Consider the following 22,003-nt stretch of genomic DNA (forward strand, 5'->3'; position numbering starts at 1 on the left):
ATCTACAGTGAAAGGTGCGAGGCTTTTCACAATGATTCTGCCATCGGCATCCTGGGAGCTAAAGTGGCTGTGAAACTCAAGTTCAGCTATCTGCACGTGTGCGGATGTGGGTGCAAGTAGCATTTTTTGCGCTGCTATGGTTACCCGAGCAGCCGCACCAGCGATGTGAGCTGCATCGTTCGCCTTACTGTGAACAACGTGCCAAAGTCATCGGAATTTATATGCACTCTTCGTGACTGTGACAAATACCATCACAAACATTCACAACAGACACTTGTAAAGTACTGAATAGCAGAAATTACTATAGACAGCTTTTCAAAAACTACTTCCGCTAAATGATTTTATTTTGTTGCTTATTACGTTTCTTAATGTCAGCAGATTACTCGTATTTGATAACGTGAAAGAAACTTCCCATCGTTTTTTCAGCACAATAAAGTCACTGCGTTGACATCGTCGTCGTTTCTTCGGCTGTTTGGGTTTTCTTTGCGTACATCTCCAGATAGCATAGCATTAAGACCCATATTATGTAGATCTGGAAGAACAAACAGTTGAGAACGTTATTGGGAATTATATTGCGAAGATGTAAATATTTTAGAGAAAAAAGAGTACCTGTATTTTATCGACCCAGATGTGCGGGACATGACGATAGTTAAAAGAATAAGCAAAGAAGCGATTTTGAATTGTACTGAATTGAATCCATGAAGCAAGTTTTGACCCTGGGAGGAAAAAAGTGGAATACAACTGTCGGTGGAGTGTCTGAACAAGACATGCCAAGAAGCTCTGTCTTTTGATAGCGCAGGTTCTTCTTGAAGTGCAGGTTGATACTGTACTCGCTGAACATGATGCAGGAGGATACAGAGCATAATGACCTTATTTACTACTTTTTACATCGATGTTTATTTCAAGTTGCATGAAAATGTTTATGCACATAGGTAAATGCAGAAAATTTCTGTCAAACGGTCTGTCTTGCTGACTTCAAGCCTCGCGGGAAGCCGAAGTATTACAGAAACAAAATTTTCTTTCGGGACACCAGAAATAAAAAAGAGTTACTATATAGGTCTAACGAAGACTTACTGCAGAAGCATAGCAAATTTCCCCAGTGCTGACCGCGCGCGCACGCACGCACGCACGCACGCACACACACACACGCACGCACGCACACGCGCACGCACGCACACACATCGCATGCAGTGCGTTTTCAGTGCAGAATTAAGAAACCGATTGAACAGCGCCGCGTGCAGACAGGACGGAAGGGAACACAATTATGTGCTTGTACCTGTGTTCATCAATTTCTTCCTGTCTATCAGCGCTGTTCAGTGGGCTTCCTTCAAAATGCACCAGCCCTATTCAGCCCTCTCCTTCGATTAAACAAACCCCAGATTTGGGACATTTATAGTCAACTTCGTCACTACGGCGTCTAATTTACCTGGAGCTGCTTTGCGACGTTAAAGCCCACAAAACAATGCAGCCCGGCAGGCCGACCTTTCAATGCTGGAGTGGCAAAAAGACAATACAGGAAATAAACACTGACTATGTTCAAGCATAAAGTCGTGAAAGGAACATTCTTGAAACAAAGCAGTGACGCTTAACAGCAACTCATGAAACACTTTCGCATTAAGAACAAACATTCACATCCACGGATGAGCGCTGCACTCAGGGCTGGTTTATTGCTCTAAACACTGCTTTAAACTCTAAACACAAAATCTAAACTCTGCTTTTTAGTTTTAAAAGGCCTAGCTTTGTGAAACAGAAAAGCCACGGCGGGCACTTACGGTCCCTACGGGCTGTGAATGTGAAAGTATCCTTTGACCAAAAGGCCTTTAGATTAAAGGCTCTAACCATAAAGGCATTAACAACAAAGGCCTTTGCCTTTAGTCAAAAATGCCTTCAACTGAAATACCTTTACCCGGAAGGTATTTTCATTGAAAGCCTTCACACTAAAGGCCCTTACCTTAAAAGGCTCTGACCTAAAGGCATTTGACTTGAAGTGCTTTACCACAAAGGTATTTTCAATAAATATCCCAACCTTAAATGCCTTTACCATAAAAGCCGTTGACCTAAAGGCCTTTACCTTCCATTGTCATTGATAACTGTCCTCATCACTTAGTAACAACCTTTATCATTCCAAAACTTCCGCTATCATCATAACTATCACTATCAGTAACTGTCCTTATCAACAACTAATGTCTGCTTCATTGCCTATGGTCTACTGCCTACGGCATTCGAGACCATGGTGACGTCATGAGGTTTTGGTCCCACTGTTCCTGGTCAACGCCGCCGCGTTCCGTTGCTGATAGGCCATATATTGCTTTCGGAATAAAAAGCTGCGTTTTAATTTTTTTCAAGGCTCTATGTGCAGAGGGCTAGCAACAACTCATCAGCGGTATACTTCCAGTGAGAAATAGTGCTCGAAATACACATTCTTCAAACCTATGTCCGAAGTTCTCGCGGAATAAGATCTATCCTCGTTCAGAAGCTGGGGCGAGAAGTTTCGTCTGGTTACGGCACACTCATCTTCGAGTTGCTCACGAACAACTTCGTATATTCGAGAAACATCTGTAGGGTTTCCAATATGGCGAAAGAGATCTAACTGCACTTAACTCAATGAAAAGAGATGAAAACTCTGCCGGTAGCTTCCGCAGGTTTTCAAGCCCCCTCCCGCATGTCGTTTCTGGGACCTTATTAAGGCGGGAGCCTTATAAGGCTCATAAATCAAAATTCCGTGTTGACCGACAATCCACTAGAAGCGGACCGAAAAACAAGTGACCTCACGACGTAGCCGGCCGTGCCTAGAAGATCAGGAAAGAAAAATACGGTTTCTTCCGGATTGGGTCTGAACCCGGGCCGCGACAATTCAGTGTGGCATCATCATGGTACCAATACCGAAAGTGGTGCCACAGGACAGGAAGTTAAACAGTAAGTGGTCACAGACAGGAAGTGATGTTAACTAAACCAGAAGTGGCATGGTTTCTCGGTTAAAGCAATGTTTTTACGTTCACGTATACCCTGTGGTCTTTCCTAAAGGCCTTCACCTGAAGGCCTTTGGCCTAAAGGCTTTCACCGGAAAGGCCTTTCTGACATTGGTACTACTTACTAACTTGTACGAGCTAGTAAACAAATATAATTAACTTGAAGTACACGATGGCACACATATGGTTTTGCATTCACAGCCCGTAAGCACCCTTACGTTCCCTGTAATTCTTTTTAGTGGTCTGGGCAAGAATACCTTTAGCAGCTCATGTTCGCTAGATTTACCACAGTACGGTCCCTTACCCGTTTCAGCCGCGAGTGCTGCGTGCGGTTTAGATAAGCGGTTAACAACGTAAAGCGTGGCCCGCATGGAGCGTTTTTCCGGGCGCTTCGTCAGCGTCGACGGCAGCGGGGCGTTTTTTTGCCGCCGGAGAGGACGTTTTTGCCAAATCGTCGGGTTCTGGCGGAATAGAAAAAAAACGCCGACGCCGGGAGAGGGCAGCGACATAGGGCCAATGAAAGCCGGAGCTGGCGTCACGTGATTCTGGACAGAGCCACGCCGGCCGAGAGGAAAGGTGCGTGGTTCTCGTTGACAAGATGGCGGCGCCCTGCTCGCCCGCTTCAGAATAAATGCATGTCGCCGCTGGATTCTCCGACGCAATAGCTCGTTCAAATGGTAGTGGTCGCTTTTATTTCGCCTACTCTTGCCGACACGCAGCGGTATAAGCGGTAACTAGTCCCCGTTTTTCAGATAATTTGGCGATTTTCAAGCTCCTAGGCCTAACTAAAATGCAGTGTTTTCAAGGGTGCCTCGATGACAGCGCCGCCGGGGTGGAGACAACTTCAGCGGCGCCGCCATATTGAATCACACTGGATCAGCGGCGCTAGCGTTTGTAACGGCGCCGTTCATGCTATCGGCGTGCTTCAAAGTGCTTTAACTTGAACGGCCTTTTGCAGCGGGAGCTACACTGGGCTACCAGTCGAGAATATCGTGGTACATGGGAGAGTCAAGTTGTGATTCAATATGGCGGCGGCGCTTAAGTGGTCTCCACCCGGCGCTGGCACCGAGGCACCCTAGTGTTTTCGTCGTAGCAACGACACCTGGCGAAGCAGTTCTCTAGCTTTCAGCCAGTTCTTACATTTTCTTCGGTTTGCATAGTTTTCCTTCTTGGATGAAAAAAAACGCTGGCAGTGCAATCAACCTACTTATTTGCAATCACCGATGAAATTTTCTACTACCAAGAGTTTATGTGCATTGACGTGTTGTCACTAGATGGCGCTACTGTTTACGCGAGCGCCTGAGAGATGCTGACATGGCCAACTAAAATGTGTTTACACTATTCACAGCGTACGCAACGCTGTAAGAGATGCGTACGCAAACTCCCTCCGTACGCACAGCTTGCGCGCCAGAGCGAGCGGGTGCTTGAGCCCGAGAGGGCACTGCAGCTTGACCCACAGGCGACAGGGAGAACTAGGTGCGCGCGACCTCGACGCAGGCGCCTGGATGGGGGCGCGCATCGCACAACTGGCCGGGAAAAAAAACGCCGCTCAGCTGCTGACCATGCGGGAGTGAGTTGGTAGACGCCGGCACGGGCGTCGGCCGCGCGACATGATTTCGCGGGCAAAAAACGCTCCATGCGGGCCACGCTTAAGACATTATCCAAGTCGCGAAGGAACGGAGCCTGTTCAGGTAACTTGGTTCGTGTCATTTGCCAGGAGTAAAGCAAAGGTAAATTGTGTTTCGCAGATTCCCAGTACACAGCCTTCCTTTGGCGAAGAAAACTAACAATTCACAGAAATACTAGAAGAGCCTAATCCAAACTAACATACTCGCTTCTAATACTAAAAGTTAGTACCATATTTTCTGGTCAGTTGTCCACAAACTGTATATGTGTGCAAGCCAAACCTTCGCGTGGTGTGGACTGTCTTTGCATGTCGGTTAACAAGATTTAATTTTTTAAGATAATTTCTCAGATCCGAAGAAGCCTAGCGCGGCTGTGAGAGAAAAAAGTAAGCCGAAATTTTATTGCGCTTAGGCACATTGCGAAATCAGCTCCCATTCACAATCAACTCCGAAATGCAAGCGAATGGTGCTCGCAATGGGTGCTTTTCAGGGCTTGGATTTGTGAGAACTCGCGCAAAACACTCGAATAAGAATGACAGTGGGGACGGAGTAACGAATCGGTAACTTCAATATCCTCGGTAACTTCGGCAACGGAGGACGGTGTCCGGGATGCTGTCAACGGCATCATGAAAGTGGGACCGGAAACTGCTGACACCCAGGAGTCGGATTTTAAGCCGACGAATGCAGTGACGAGTCTTTCGTCGATTCCGACTGGCGTGACTTGTTTCATTGCGACAGCTCCCGGGAAAGCGATTTTGGCGCATTTAAGAATGAATTTCTGTACGATCTATAAAACGCACTGAGGTTTGCTGCTTCCCTATATTTGCGATTATCGTTTGTAGATTGTTTGCGTGAAAAAGTTATGTGCAGCCGAAAATTATCCCTCCGGATTAGGCCTAGGGTGCGGAACATCAAAGCAAAATCTTTTTACGTTAAGACGAAATTTACAACTGCGTAATTACACCGGGTGCGGTCTATAGTCGAATAAATCCAGTGCCTACTGAAGGTATTTAAGGTAGAACTGTACTATACAAGGTTTAAGAAGGGACAAAAAATATTATTGAACATCAACGTAAAACTATACTGTGATTCAGTGTAAATACCTGCGCTTGCGAATTTGGATAGCACAGCTCTGTGCTTGCCTCTTGAACACTGACTCGATCATTTTGTGTGTTGATGACAGAAGGAAAAAATTCTCTAACATGGGCATATATTAAATCGTGTTATATATCGGAGCGGTGAAGATTATTGCAGTGTCTGCACCTATCCATGTGCCGGTCGACATAAATTGACCGACTGCACAAATAGTGTCGCGTTTCGATGGAGGCGAAACGCAAAAGGCACCCGTGTGCTGTGCGATTTCAGTCGACGTTATTGATCCCCACGTGGTCGAAATTATTCCGACCATCTCCACTACGTCACTTCTTTCTCTATTTCTTCTTTCACTCCCTCATTTAACCCTAGCCTTACGGCGCGGTTGGGGCGTCCACCAAGATGTTAGACTGCGTCAGTTCCGTTCCTAAAAAAACATTAAAACCATAAATAAGGTCCAATGATGAGGCGTAGGTGTAAAGTGGTACGTCCCAAACACTTGGGAAGGCATATTTTTAGCTGTTTGCGGATATTCGGAATTCATTCATGAGTCTGGCGCTTTATAACTGGTATTCAATTCCTAAGCTGTACAGCCACATGTAAAGGCGCGTAAAGGTGGGTAATATCAGGGGTTCGTAATTCTGCACCACCACGCACTGTATACTTCGCTCTCGATGCACAATAGAGGGTGGTCAAGATTAGGCTTCAGAGATTTCTTAAAACTGGGCTCTGGGAGGTATGTAAATCCACTGAGCACATCAGTCATTTATTTATTTATTTATTTGTTTATTCATGGTCATACATTGCAGCCAGAGGCCATTTCAGTTGGGGGTATGTTACAAAATGTGACATGTAAATCAAGGCACAATCGTGAAAACAATCACCGCGAACGGCAAGTCATCAAGGCAACAGTGGAACAGTGAAGTGGGAAGACGGTAGGAAGCCCCGACACAGACAACTCGCCAGCAGTACACTGAGCTATACAAGCAGAAAAGCAGGAATGCAATCTTTACACAGAAGCCCGTAGATGATGCATCAGCACAACGGGAAAAGTGTGGCCAGAGGGCAAAAAGCGAGATAACTGTCGCCGCCAGGTACCTAGTTAAATAAAATAGTGAAATGTGAATAAATTTTTAGTGAATGCAGTAAGGAAGCTTGTTTATATTGGAAACTTAGTCGCAGTCCTATCTCTTGCACAGTTTCGTTTGGTGCAATAATCCTAGTATGCATGTGATACGAGGTATTCGCTTCCGAATTTTCATCTCGGTTAGCGTAATTGCGCATGCAAAATGGTGCCAATCTGCGCGAACTCCTCCCTGCGCGACTCGGCGTTTCGTCTGCCAACGACATACATCGATCGGTAAAGGCGGTAACTGTTTCCATCTCACTTTCGGCTATCGAAACGGACGAAACACCCGACGTAAAATGTGCGACACACTAGGGAGCAGTTAAGCGTCGGCCACCTCTTGCCCGCGGAATAATGCACAATCAGTGGAAACATTGCGGTCGAATACCTCATAATACGCCTGCTGTCGAAGAATTTTAGCAACGAACAATACTACAAATGTGACCGCCTCTATGTTTCCGCTACAATCATTCAAGGTAGCAGCAGTGGTTAAAAAGTTGAACAAGATATTTTAGTTAATTGTCACCGACGGTGACTGCTATCACCTTATTTTCTGGCCCATTGACTACATAATGTTTGGCAGAGGTGGATTCCACGTACTTTTCAGAGTCTCATTTTAAGAATTCTCTGTAGCGCACCTTTGATTGCATTGTGGACTTCACATGGTACCAAAAGCTGAAAAGAAAATTGGTTTTTGTGCAAAGGGAATGGCGCAGTAATTGTCTCAGATATGTCGGTGCACACCCAAACCGCGCCGGAGGGGAAGGGAGGAAGGTGGGAGTGAAAGCAGAAAGAGAGAAAGAGGTGCTGTTCTTGAGGGCTGTGGAATAATTTTGGAATAAGACAAAGCCAAAGACCGCTGGCTCTTTTATGGCCAGTGAACGCGCTCAAAAGGCAGTAACAGCGACGAATTCAGACGAAGCGAGGCGTCCTGCATCTAAAAGCGCCGCCATGTTTGTCGCCGCGGGTACTCGCCTTCCTATTGGCTGACAAGTTTCGGCGGACTTTTTTCCGGCGGCAGAATTCGGTCCTGGACCGATCGGCCTTTCCGCAGGGTATTTCGGCGGAATCTTCGCCGCGGCAGCGGATTCGGCTCGCTCTCGCCGCCGAAAGTCCAAGTGTGAACGCGCCATTAGCGTTTCGCCTCCATCGAAACGCGGCCGCCGCGGTCGCTATCGACCCCAGGTACTCTGGCTCAGCAGCCGAGCGCTCTAACTACTGAGCCACCGGGGCGGCTCGTACCGAAAGCTTTCAGCCTCTTCTCCGCCAATCAGTTCACTTGAGAGACATCATGCTGTTCGCTGTGAACTTCTGTCACATGGCTGTCACTCGCTGTGCTGTTATCACTGCTACTACTCTTATAGAAATATGCAGCGAGCGACGCTAGAGATAAAATCTTCCGTTAATAAGACCACCGTTAATAACAGGGGCTTCCATTAATAAAGCCACCTATACATACGTAATTTGGTGAGCTTGGCTTCGGACAGTCAAACTTAGCAAAGCTGAGAGCACAATATCATCTGTGTGCCAGGCGAGAAAGCGTTCGCACAATTCAGTTCCCTAGCAGAACGCCGCTGCTTTGGTCACGCGGAGCAGTTTTCTGCTTACACGACAGCGTGTGAGACCTTTTACACCGTTATTTGTAAAGATATGTTCTATCAATTTCTTAATAATGCTAACTCAGCTGTGCTGTTGAAACAAGTTCTTTGTCGCTCATAAAGCATTTGTGAAATGGACGAGGTATCAAATGCACAATCTTTATGTTGAAGTCTTACTGGTCATAACCATACCTTCAGCATTTTTAATTATTGGCTCATTTTCATGAAGAATTAGCGCTCTAGCCACGGATATATAATATCATTTGTAATTCAATACACTCGATTTTTAATATTCGCTGCTTGATTCGGTATTCCAATCTAACTATATGTGCTCGCTTCCTAAAGAACTGTGATAGTCGCACAACGTATATATTGCACTATTTTCAGTCTGATGGTGTCATTGCCAAGAACAGCTCAGACCAACTTTACGTATACAAGCACAGCATTGCCTTATTAAAAGTAGGAAAGGCGTAATACGTACCCTAGCTAATATGGTAACAACCTGGTGCGCGACTTTTGCAAACAACCCAAGGTTCTGAAACTGAACGAGCAACGTAGATCAATGGAACAGTGGCTGTAGTAACTCACTCTCATAGTAATCATCAAACAGCCATTAGAAAAAGAACTAAAGACGCAATATCATAACCGGGGTGCATGACGCAGACGTGCAAATGAGAGACTTACTCTAGCGGTAGCTTGCAGAAACATAGGAAAAATACAAGAATCACAAAATGACACAAGAACTTCACAAAAGAAGCCCCGCTTGTCGCATTATTAAGGATAGCGTAATCGCACTCGCATTGTCATTTATTCGTAACGACCTGAGTTCCTGTCTGAGTGACTGTTTTTCAGAGGATAAAAACCCGCACTATGATATAAATGTGCCTGGAAGGATTAAATTTCGAGTTTATCAGACATGCAGAATATTGCAACCTTGGTGTCAGGGCATCTTCCAGTGAGAACAATATTTGAAATGCTTAAATGCGAAATTGAAATCCACGTGAAAGAGACGAAGAGCCAATTAAAATGCTCGCACTCTTAAAGAGAAAAGACACACACCTTATCCTTCGTTGCATCACCGTAGTAACGTTGAGTGTTCGCTGGGCCAAAAGTTTCGAATGATGACACGACGACAAACCATGCAATGGCGATGATAAGTAGATACTTCAGGCCCTGTAGGAAAGATAATGGCAGAAGCTTAGACGCTGAGAGTTCTTCATTTGCTTTAAGAAAATTATACGTCTTATTTCTTTAACCTGAACTTTAAAATCAAAGTAGTTGCTGCGTCAACAACACTGGTCGAACAAAGTCTCGCACAGAGGGCAAAACATTTGTCTAGAACTCGTTCTGGGCGTGTTGCGGGCTGAACACGCGGTATCTAGCGATAAAATTTGGTTAAAAATTTCCGGGTGTAAGCATGTGAAGTTACCCATAGGATTTCATTGTCTTTTCTTGCCTTCCTGGTCGCAATGCCTTGGGAGCTGTCGAACACATAGTTCGGTCTTAGAGACGTGTGTTCTACCCTTCGTACAGATGAATTTGCTCATGACCATGGTGTAAAGAGATAGTGCATTGAAAAAGAAATAAATTGTGACATTGAGGTTGTACCACGCACAAGAAAATGATATGATGTATTGTTTGCCTGCAGTACGGTGGTAAATTATTTCCCGGGATCGAGAAAAGGCGGCAGTTGAGTTGACGCGTATACTGACGAGAACTGCCGACGTATTGTTTGATTCCACAAGTCTTTAATGTTTTTCTACTGGTAAACATGTTGACTGCTTTAACACTTTGCCGTCAGCTCCTAAAACGAGGTGGTCTATGTACAAGAGAGAGCATTTACGTCTTTGCGACAACTCGGTTTTGCAGCCACTTAAACCCAAGTACGATCTCGTTATTCTTCATGTCGTTGATCATTATAGGTGGTTCTTGCGCAGAAATATTATGGTCTAAAAAGGAGCAGCCACTTTGTTTAGTGCGAGATAATCCGCCAGAAAGCCAAGACAAGCACTTCACAAAAGAGTACTCTAATCCGGATTTGCAGAACGCGGTGAAATAAGATTCGTCAGGGAAAGTACGGAACAGGGATCAAAGCGAATCGAAACGTGTTTAAGGTTAGCAAGTCAGCACAAAGCATGATGATCACCGGACTGATTTAATGGCATGCTGTTCAACTATAATGACAGATATTGTAAACCTAGCTCTCACAACTGGGTCTTTTGTTACAGCAGAAACCTGACACGATCACAGGTCGGTACACGCAAAGGCACGAGAGTGCGTAAAACAGCTGCTCATACAGGTGCGGCTTTAGGCACACTCCAGATTGATGTAACATGACTCCAAGGAAGTAGAAAGCATGCGGTTTCTTAGGCGAGTCAGTATAACTCTGGCGGTTACACGTTTCGCTAGTAGTTTCGTGTCAAAACCGCTGCAGAACATTCCTTATGCGTATTCTGACCGCGCACTACCGGATGCCAGAAATATCAACTCACGCGGGAAATCGTACAGTGGATGAACCACTGGGGGTACCACCGTGAAGCTAACTCTACTTTAGCGCAGGTGTCGTCTCGTCACCCGACAACAAACGACGCAGCATATTAGGAAAGAAGAAACGCAACAACTGTCTCCACAAGGCTGCTAAGATGAGCCGTGCCGTCAGGGAAGAGATATAGGAAGAATGAAAAGAAGAAGGAAGCCCTGGGACATACGACGCACTACCCAGCGCTTTCGAATCCTCCAAAGGGAGCAGTAACATCATGTGGGGTTGGAGAAAACCCACTACGCTCGGGTGCATGGTGCCTTGTCATTTCCTGTTCATTGCGCAGCTCGTGCAGGCTATGCCTACAATAAATTTTTGAAGGAGAATTAAAGTGACAGAAAGCAGTGTGTGAGAAAACGCACTGGTGTCCAGGCGATGCGCTGCCATATCGCATAAAGAAGCATCGTTCGATTTTCAAGTGCACATATGAGGGAGTTTCACAGCCTTTCTCGCGTCTCCTTTCGCAGCAAGGCTCTTTCAGATGAAGAATACCTGAGCGTTTTCAGAGTGGCATGTTTTTTGATAATTCCGATAGCGGCTGCCTACTGATGATTACGGTTTATTCAAAACGGCGCTGCTTGTAATTACGCGGACACTATTAACGAAGACATATATACACTACTAAGTGCATTCTGAAAACTAGAGCTCCAAGACCTAGGGGCACTGCCAGATGAACTGACGCTAGTTATGGGCGGGTGGCAAAAAAAAAAAAAACAAGACAGCTTCAGTTCCAGTTTCCGAGTAAGCATCGTACGTTAAAAAAATCAGGAAATCATCGACATAGCTCGAGCACTCCACGCCATCCACCTTATTTACTTGCTAGTGGAGCGTACGGTTCCCTCTGGACAAACGTATTTAGGTGAGGCGTAATGCAAGAGTCTATACAAATTCCATTCCTTTTGAGAAATAAATTACCTTTCACACTAGATACAAAGTGACTGAATGTAAGCGTGCAATACGTCCTCAAACCGATCTACTGGCCCACCGGATTTGTTCTGAAAGTGTAGTGTACGAAGAGTGTCTATGCACTTTTCCAGAGCAAATATAACTTCGTTTTACAGGGATGTTTTCGATGTTTACCGAAAAGCACATCACGGTGCCAGACACATGCAGGAATAAAGCAAAATCTCCTGAGCAGCACGCAATAACCAACCGGAAGAAGGTTCAAAGATCTCTGCAGAAACATTGCACCGCACGTATTCCAGGTACCCTGGTCATCATCAGTCGCGCAAACTGGAACACCGTACTTGTTCTGGAAGCTCACCGCACCAAAAGTGTCTATGCGATTCTTCAGAACAAATATAACTTCTCACTGTGGAATATACGCGAGAGGTTTCTGACATCTATCGAAAAGCACATCTCGGGGCCAGAAGCCTGCAGAAGCAACGCAAGATCTCATGAGTCCCTGAGCAGCATGCGAGAACCAACAAGAAGAAGGCCCAAAGATCACTGAAAAAACTTTGCAACGCACTCACTCCCGGTACACTGGTCATCAGCAGACACGCAAACTGGCCCACTGTACTTGTTTCTGGAAGATCACCGTAGCAAAAGTGTCCATGCACCTTTTCAGCGCAAGTGTAGCTTCCCACTGTGGGACATACACGACAGGTTTCTGACATCTACCGAAAAAGACATCACTGGGTCAGAAGCCTCCAGGAACGTCGTAGGATGTCCTGAGTCCCTGAGCAGCATGCGAGAACCAATCGAAAGAAGACCCAAAGATCTCTGAAGAAACTTTGCAACGCACCCATGCCCTATACCCTGGTCATCAAAAACCACGCAGAATGGCGCCACCTCTGCATTTAGAGTTACGATGAAACAAGTTGACAACTTCGGACTTTCATTTACCTCCTCGGAAAGACACTGCAGCCCACCTTCGCAAATGTTATGAGTATGCGTACGAGCAACATGTTTTTACAATGGACCTAATCGCTCTTTCTGCGTTCTTTAAATGTTTTCGTGTAATTCCAATTAGCGCAGCTCTCGAAGAGTGTTTTTATAACTAGAGAAATCGCGAGCATTTCACAACGACGATTATGCCACGCCGGAATGGAGACCGCCTGGGAATGTCATTGCAGGTGATCGAGAGAATGATCTGGGTTGAGTGGCGTCTTGCATCGTCACCTAACTACAGTAGTTGGCAGCCGTTGTTGTTATCAATCATTTAAGCTAATGGCTTCCATCAGCGATCACTTTGCTACTGTATACTAAGAATTGACATTCTCATCACTCTAGGATTAAGATCTTTTGTGTAAAATAAAAATAACTTAGAATTTTTTCTTTCTATGGTGTGGTTTTGATTCATTACTCCGCTCGCTGAGACCCGCTGCCCTTCTACGCTTTCATTAAAAGAATTCATTAGATTAAAAGAATAAAATTATGTCATCTGTAGGAATTTTCTTCATCTATTACGTTACATTTATACTTCTTGAAGACCAATTCAATCAAATAAACTATTGTTATTCTTAGTTTTCATTTTTTATATTTGGATAAGAGCAACAATCGAAGTTTTGATACTCACCCTGGAGAGCGCAACAAACATGGAAGGAATTACTAGGACACTGGCAGTGAACCCAAGGATATTGACTATGTTCCCAACGGGATAATCTGTGATAGAGAAAGGAAGAATACGTGCAACTCATTTTGTTGTATTTTCACACATTTCCGTCATATTAACTTTTTAGCGGGCTGTCTTTTGCCGCCGCTGACACGTTGAAGGGCCATTTACTGTTTTCCTCAAATGGGACAAGTTCTCTTGTTGGTGCTCGCTTAGAAGATTTCTTGACGTGAGTCCGCATACACGAACGGAAGATATGATACCCAGCACAGTTGATGACGATGTACACACACAAAAGAAAATTCAAAGTCTTAACTAAATGCAGCGTGGCAGAAAACTTCTGGCATTCTTATTCCTACGACATCGAAGCATCAGTATCCCTAGTGCCTCGTTTTTCTTTTCTTTTTCCCCGTTGGCTTAGGTTCACTCCGTAAGGAATTTGTTTAGCCTCTATGCCTTCCCTTGCCTTTCATGACTACAAAGAAACGCATAGCACATCTGGACACTCACCAACTATGCTACATTTATTCGACTAGTTTGTTTTTTAAGCAGTACACACAAAGATAAATTACCGCATTCCTTTACGTCAGCAGCATAGAACTTATCAGAAGAACACACATGCTCCGCTGCGAACGCAAATACTTTTAAAATTTGATTAAACAATTAAACTTATTATTAAGCTTGTTTAGTATAGAAATACCAGGTAGTCCCGAAGAAGGTATTAAAAATGCATTCGTAAAAACATATTCATAGCATACAAGCTGTGTTGCACTGAATTTTCTTATCAGTATAGAAGGTACTTTGCTAAATTTCAGTGACAAGCTTCTCACTATGAGAAAAAATGTAACCATTGGCGCTCGAACAATAATTCAGCCCAATCATCCCCTCTTATTTGAGGTGCACACGGAGTATAAGAGTTTAGTGTCGAACATTTTACAGCTCCCATGTTGAAAAAGAAATATCAAGTAAGCCGCTACGAATTTATCAGGGATAATTATGACGAGAGTAGGATCACATGCTATGTTGCTCGCGTATGCAATTTTTGTTCAGTGTAGTACTCATCTAAGTAGTTACTGCTTCATTGTATCGAACAAACCACTGCACGAGGTAAAATCTATGTAAAATTATCATGCAGCAAAAATATTCACCCAAACTATTCGTCTTCTGTCGCTCTACAACGTCGGCAATGGCGCTCGAGAGACGGTATCCACTCTGACCCTAGAAGGAGAATGAGCAAACATGAAAACCTGCGGCTTCCGTAGCGCAGGACTAGGACAGAGCGGAACATTTATCGTTCTCACTAAAACGGAGACCAGGCCCCCTCCAACCATCTTGTTCACTCAGCCGCGTTTACGTTTAGGCAAATCACTAGCGCCGTCCCAATTCATGGGATAAGTAAATGAAAGAGCGGACGACCGAATAAAAAAACAATGACTTGAAGTGCACCCGGTGCAGTGGTATTCATAAAAAAACGTTCTCTGCACTCGGCGTAAATTGTCGGGTGCAGGCGCAGCTGCGGCCTTGATATCATGAGGTAGAAAAGCACACACGTCCCGGTCTTGCTATAGAATGTGTGTTAAAGCAACCAATTCTCTAAACTGCCTCATGTTGGGATGATAAATTTGCAGCTGCAAACAGAAACCTGCGATCTTTAACAAAGTCTTGTTTCCTAGGATTGAAGTAATATTGGTTCAGTGGTGTGATGCTGCCTTCCAGTGCCTGTGGGAGCTCTCTTTTGATCAGTTAGCACGAGCTGCAGATTTAGCATGAAGACGAAATTACAAATTGATTCTTCCACTTGCGTATCCAAGAAGTTGGAGGCCCAGTGAACGCGCCAACTTGGAAATGGCACTGTCGGTCTTCTAATTTGGCAGCCTATATCTATTCGTTAACAAAGGTAGTTTGTTTTGTGCAGTCAACGAATCACGTGTAAGCTCAGTTCGCCCGCCCACCATAAAGTCAATAACGACGTTCAGCATTGCGTTGCACTGATCCACACTACCAACTCGGAAGCCTCGATGATCGCATAGGCCATAAAAAGCAGGCGTTCGCTACTTACGAAGAAGAGCAGGAAGAGAACGTACAAAGATATCTTCAACTTTACACTTCCTGCAATGGTTTCCATTGAGAGAAATGGCAATCTGAACAAAACAACCACGCAGTAATTCTCGGGGACCGACAAAAGAGAAAATGATGACGCTGATAGTGACTTGGGGAGAGAGGCTGTTCAATTTAGCTGGGGAGGTCAGAGTATAATACCTAATTACAACAAGATACAGGGAACCCAAAAAACATGTGGTTTCATAAAAACCGAATTCCTTAGATGATAAAACTAGCAAGCTCATATTTCTAATGGGCAGAAAGCTGCTAAACGAAGCAAACACATAATAGCAAATGTGATAGGCTTGCACGCGGAATAAATATTCGGGTGAAGAAGACGAAATGATGGAGAAAAACAGCGCACGCGAAAGAAAAAAAACGCGGCCTGATCTCCAATAAAGAACTGAAGCGTGCTCAAGTTTCAGGGCGAAAATAGCCTCCACGACCTTCTATAGTGCACTGACTGCCCCATCTGGAGCTATATGGGAAGCCGTCGAAATAAAAATAATAAAAACTCCAAGTTTCTTCCTTTGTTTTTTGTCCGGGAAAGTTTATTAGAAACCTTTCGCAACTCAGGGCCTGTTCTATCGCACGAGCTTCCCTCCTTCCTTCTTCGGCGCTCCGTTCGTCCCCTATTGTTTTCGCATGGGGGCCGTCCAAGGAGGCTTCGGGTGGTCTTCTTTGCAGGCAGGAGAGGTCGGTTGGAGACTGTTGATTACGATTATCAAGATACGTGTTGTATTGTGCGTTTTGGTTGTGCTTGCAGTTTAGTCGGTTGCCTTGTGTCTGGTCTTTGTGTATGTGTGCTTTTTACTGGCTATTTAGTGTCACGTGGGCTAATGTTATAAATATCGCCGTCCTCCTCAGATAAATGTTGTCCATCGCTACCACTCGACCTGTGAGCTTCGCCTACGTTCCTGGGGCTCCCGTGTCCCAGCTCTACAAGACAGCTGTGCTGGCGCAAGCCCAACCGACTGCCTGCGTTGCGATCAATAGCTCGGGCAACTCTTAGACTGTATACTATAAGCCAAGCAGTATTTTACATTTGTCGCCACCAGGCCTCATTCAGGCCTCATAATAACACTTCAGAAATAGGTCAGCGACCTCGGATTATAATTACCTTGGTGCCGGGCTAGCTGACTATTCAATATTTAACGATTAAATGTAGCACTCTTAGGCAGACCACAGGGAGAGGACGACACAAGAAAGAAGAACCCTACTAATAACTTATTTATTTTTCGCTCCAGGAGTCGTATTTGTAGACATTACTCCACATGCGCACAATGGGACGGCGCCGGCTGTACACATGCTGTAGTCACGGCCCACACTTCTTACCTACTTTCACTTTGTTGGCCTAAGCGAGTTTGAGGTAACAAGGAATGATTCAGATGTGAATTAAAAAAGATGAAAAAAATGAACAAACAAAAAACATCAAGCAACACCAAGCAGTAAACCACACAAAGATAAAAGCTATTCAGCGCTTAGTTTTGTGTACCCTTCTTCAGGAAATTTTCTCAGCAGTGTACAATAAGATCGAAGTGGAACGTTCAGTTTGGCGAGTTGGCATCACTTCATGATGGAAAAACAGTGCGCAAAAGAGGGATGACCAGAAGAAAGAGGAACACAATACGAGCGCTGACTCACAACTAAGGCTTTATTCATAAAACCTGGGGTATATAAACAATGAACGAAAGGTATGACGCGTGAAATAAGGCAAAACATAAAAACAAAACAATCGTGCGCGCCGCGCTCAAGAATTGCTAGAGAAAAACAAGTTTACTGGCATAGACAGTCGCGATTTAGGGCTGGTGGGTTTGGTGTGGACCCCAGGTGGGGGCATCTTCCTGAATCTACGAAACGAGTGCCTGTTGGATGATCTTTTCTGGCCTTCTGAGGGGTTGGTTTCATCCCTCTTCGGAGGGAGCGGGCAGTAAGGTTCGCGGGGGCGGGCTGGCAGCGCAACCCTAGAGGATGTGAGCCTGGGTGGAGATTTCTCCATGTTTACAATTTTGGCAGGCGGGGTCGGATTCTCCGTCTGTGCAGAGTGGTATTCTAGAATGGCTAAGGATCGGGTATGTCTGCAACCTGCGGAGATTGGTGGTTTTGCTGCCAAAACTGTAACCAGGGTGAAGTAGGAGCTACTTTTTGGATAAATGTTATCGCCACAGAGCAACGCGGTTGCGTTAATAAACCTATTGTTCTTTAATCTAAAAACGAGCTCTTATTTCCTGGCGCTTTCTTTCTTGGCTGAGCCCTTTAATTTCTTCACGTCCACGTGCCGGGTGCCGTCTTTTAAGGTTAACTGAAGATCTAGTGCAGTTTTGGTTTGCTTTTTATGTCCTCATCCGGTCTTACTATTGATTGTAGGGTAACACGGGCGATCTTCTGTAAAAGCCCAGATGCTTTTCAATAGAATTTCAGTTTCAAGTGTCGCCCTGTGTTCTCGCCTGCCAACGTACTGTGTCTGTTGCGGTTTCAGTCGTTATGTGTCGCCTCTTATTCTGCCTATGGCATCAAGGCCGCAAGATTCGAGCTCCTCGGTAAACTATTATGCATGCAAGTTAAGGCAAAAGAGGTGCTCGTGATGACATACATGACGAAAGCAAACAATCGCCAATGCCTGGGAGCATAGGAATTTTTTTTTCTACAAATTTTGGTGTAAATAAAGGGAGATTAATAGTCTAAATACACGATCGCTAAGTAATTGGTAAAAAAAAAGAGAAGAAAAAACGACATGCCGCCGTTGGGATTCAAACTAGAACCTACAAATTTCTCTCCAGTGTTCTACAAAATGAGCTAAGGTGACGGCAGACCAATCTTCCGCTTTTCGTGGCTATTTATATTCAGTGTAGTCGAACCATGAGGGTCTTCACCAGCGCCACCATCGTTCATAGCGGCGGGAGTGGTACGTCCTGTATTACCGCGAGTTCCACTTAGGAACGTGCTCAAACGGTGAGGGCGGAAGCTGTGCTAGTAGTACCGTCTTATCAAAGCTGTGGCAACAAGGCTGCCAGATTCGAGGCCCTTGTTAAATTATTAAGCATACAAGGGAAGGCTAAAGAGACGTTTGTTATGACATATATGGCGGAAGCCAACAGCCAGCGAAACCTAGGGCCATAGGGGATTTTATATGACATATGTCATATAAGATGCAGCGATGGCGTAGAAGATGCAGCGATGGCGTAGAGGTAGAACATCCGCTTCGCGTGCAAGAGGACCGGGGTTCAAATCCTGGTGCCGCGCAATTCTCCACCGGGTTTAAAAAAAAAAATCCGCGTGTCGATGGAATTGCATAACCAGGCCTGGAGTGCGGCCTTATCTCGGTGACCAGAACCGACCACGCACTCTCTCACCAGAGCAGGATTTGGCCACCCTGGTGTAGTACTTGGCCACAACCTTCTATGATCAAACCAATTAACCCTCGGCCCTCAGTCCCCAGCGGCTGCAGAGCAACTGACCACGGCGGCGGTCAGACCTGTGACGCAGCGGAGGGTGCTAAGAATCTCTGGCTCCGGACAGGCCGCCATTGGAATCTGAACCTGGCAACGCTTAACGCTAGAACTTTAGCTAGTGAGGCTAGCCTAGCAGTGCTGTTCGAGGAACTAGCGGGAATTAAATGGGATGTGATAGGGCTTAGCGAAGTTAGGAGGACAGGTGAGGCGTTTACAGTACTAAAGGACGGACACATACTGTGCTATCGCGGGTTAGAGGGTAGACGAGAACTAGGTGTGGGTTTCCTCATTAATAAGTATATAGCTGGCAACGTAGAGGAGCTCTACAGTATTAACGAGAGGGTAGCAGCTATAGTAATTAGGCTGAATAGGAGGTACAAGCTGAAAGTGGTGCAGGCCTACGCACCCACATCCAGCCATGATGACCAGACCGTTGAAAGCTTCTATGAGGACGTAGAATCAGCAATGAATAGAGTAAAATCGCAGTACACTGTACTGATGGGCGACTTCAATGCGAAGGTGGGCAAGAAGCAGGCTGACGACCACGCGGTAGGTGACTATGGGATAGGCTCTAGAAATAGCAGGAAAGAGTTATTAGTCGAATTCGCGGATAGAAATAATTTACGGATCATGAATACCTTCTTCCGCAAACGAGAAAACAGGAAGTGGACCTGGAAGAGCCCCAATGGTGAGATTAAAAATGAAATAGACTTCATACTATGCGCTAAACCTGGCATCATTCAGGATGTGGCCGTCCTCGGAAGGGTGCGTTGCAGCGACCATAGAATGGTAAGGTCTAGAATTAGCCTAGACTTGAAGAGGGAACGGAAGAAGCTAGCGAAGAAGAAGACCATTAACGAGTTAGCCGTAAGAGGGAAAGCACAGGAGTTTAGGATAGCGCTGCAAAACAGATACTCGGCTTTAACTGAGGAAGATGATCTTGATGTTCATTCAATGCACGATAACCTGACATCAATAATTACGGAGTGCGCAGTAGAAGTAGGCGGTAGGACAGTTCGAAAAGATACCGGGAAGCTATCTCAGGTGACGAAAGATCTGATTAAGAAGCGCCAAAACATGAAGGCATCTAACACTACCGATAGAATAGAACTAACGGAGCTATCAAAGTTAATAAATAAGCGCAAGGTAGCCGACATAAGGAAGTTTAATATGGAGAGAATCGAGCATGCTCTAAAGAACGGAGGTAGCCTAAAAACAGTGAAGAGGAAACTAGGCATAGGTAAAAACCAGATGTATGCATTAAGAGACAAGCAGGGCAATGTCATTAGCAATATGGATAAGATAGTTAACGTAGCCGAAGAGTTCTACACAGACCTGTACAGTAGCCAATGTAATCAGAACGCTAATGAGAAAGACAGCAGTGCACAGCAATGCGTCATCCCGCCAGTAACGAAAGATGAAGTAAAGAAAGCCTTAGAAGCAATGAAAAGGGGAAAAGCAGCTGGGGAGGATCAGGTAACAGCAGATCTGTTGAAGGATGGAGGGGACATCGTGCTAGAAAAACTAGCCACCCTGTATACGCAATGCCTTATGACCTCGACTGTACCAGAAGCTTGGAAGAATGCAAACATTATCTTAATTCATAAGAAGGGAGACGCCAAGGACTTGAAAAATTACAGGCCGATCAGCTTACTATCCGTTGCCTACAAAGTATTTACTAAGGTAATCGCTAATAGAGTCAGGGCAACGTTAGACTTTAATCAACCAAATGATCAGGCAGGCTTTCGTAAAGGATATTCTACAATAGATCATATTCACACCATCAATCAGGTGATAGAGAAATGCGCAGAATATAACCAACCTCTATATATAGCTTTCATTGATTACGAGAAAGCATTCGACTCAGTGGAAACCTCAGCAGTCATACAGGCATTGCGTAATCAGGGGGTAGAAGAGCCTTATGTCAAAATACTGGAAGATATATATAGCAACTGCACAGCTACTATAGTCCTCCATAAAGTCAGCAATAAAATTCCAATAAGGAAGGGCGTCAGGCAAGGAGACACGATCTCGCCAATGCTGTTCACCGCATGTTTGCAGGAGGTATTTCGAGGCCTGAATTGGGAACAGTTGGGAATAAGAATAAATGGAGAATACCTAAATAATCTGAGATTTGCTGATGACATTGCCTTGCTGAGTCACTCAGGAGGTGAACTGCAAATCATGATCAACGAGTTAGACAGGCAGAGCAGATCGATGGGTCTAAAAATTAACATGCAGAAAACCAAGGTAATGTTCAACAGCCTAGCAAGGGAACAACAGTTCACAATTGGCAGCGAGAGCCTAGAAATTGTGCCGGAATACGTCTACTTAGGGCAGGTAGTGACAGCTGATCCGGATCATGAGAGGGAGATAACTAGAAGGATAAGAATGGGGTGGAGCGCATATGGCAAATTCTCGCAGATCATGAGTGGCAGTTTACCAATTTCCCTCAAGAGGAAAGTGTACAACAGCATAATCTTACCGGTACTCACCTATGGGGCAGAAACGTGGAGGCTAACGAAAAGAGTTCAGCTTAAGTTAAGGACAACGCAGCGAGCCATGGAAAGAAAAATGATAGGTGTAACGTTAAGAGATCGGAAGCGGGCAGAGTGGGTGAGGGAACAAACACGGGTTAATGACATCCTAGTCGAAATCAAGAGAAATAAATGGGCTTGGGCCGGGCATGTAATGCGAAGGCAAGATAACCGCTGGTCTTTAAGGGTAACGGAGTGGGTTCCAAGAGAAAGTAAACGTAGCAGGGGGCGGCAGAAGGTTAGATGGGCGGATGAGATTAAGAAGTTTGCAGGCAAAGGGTGGATGCAGCTGGCAAAGGATAGGGTTAATTGGAGAGACATGGGAGAGGCCTTTGCCCTGCAGTGGGTGTAGTAGGGCTGATGATGATGATGATGATGATGTCATGAATGTATGTCATCCATGTTATT

The 22,003-nt window shown here is 45.1% G+C and overlaps 1 protein-coding gene across 1 annotated transcript; it reads right to left on the reverse strand.

Moving 5' to 3' along the window:
- Nucleotides 1-332: 332 nt before the first annotated feature.
- On the reverse strand, nucleotides 333-15,645 carry LOC144100567 (uncharacterized). The gene is made up of 6 exons (XM_077633473.1): nucleotides 15,566-15,645; nucleotides 14,655-14,724; nucleotides 13,471-13,556; nucleotides 9,470-9,583; nucleotides 8,892-8,951; nucleotides 333-532 (listed from the first exon to the last, which is right to left on the reverse strand). The coding sequence occupies exons 1-6, from the start codon at nucleotides 15,629-15,631 to the stop codon at nucleotides 437-439; spliced, it is 492 nt and encodes a 163-aa protein (XP_077489599.1). The 5' UTR covers nucleotides 15,632-15,645; the 3' UTR covers nucleotides 333-436.
- Nucleotides 15,646-22,003: the final 6,358 nt, after the last annotated feature.

This window comes from Amblyomma americanum, chromosome 8 (genome assembly GCF_052857255.1).
Source record: "Amblyomma americanum isolate KBUSLIRL-KWMA chromosome 8, ASM5285725v1, whole genome shotgun sequence".
In the NCBI taxonomy this organism is placed as follows: Eukaryota; Metazoa; Arthropoda; class Arachnida; order Ixodida; family Ixodidae; genus Amblyomma; species Amblyomma americanum.

Bases quoted from the DNA above. Each gene is read 5' to 3' on its own strand.
- LOC144100567 (XM_077633473.1), bottom strand. From the start codon at position 15,631: ATGGAAACCATTGCAGGAAGTGTAAAGTTGAAGATATCTTTGTACGTT. The intron at 13,557-14,654 runs GTGAATATTTTT...TCTCTATCACAG, and splicing joins ACAGAAGACGAATAGTTTGG to ATTATCCCGTTGGGAACATA. The intron at 9,584-13,470 runs GTGAGTATCAAA...TCTTTCCTACAG, and splicing joins TGTTTGTTGCGCTCTCCAGG to GGCCTGAAGTATCTACTTAT.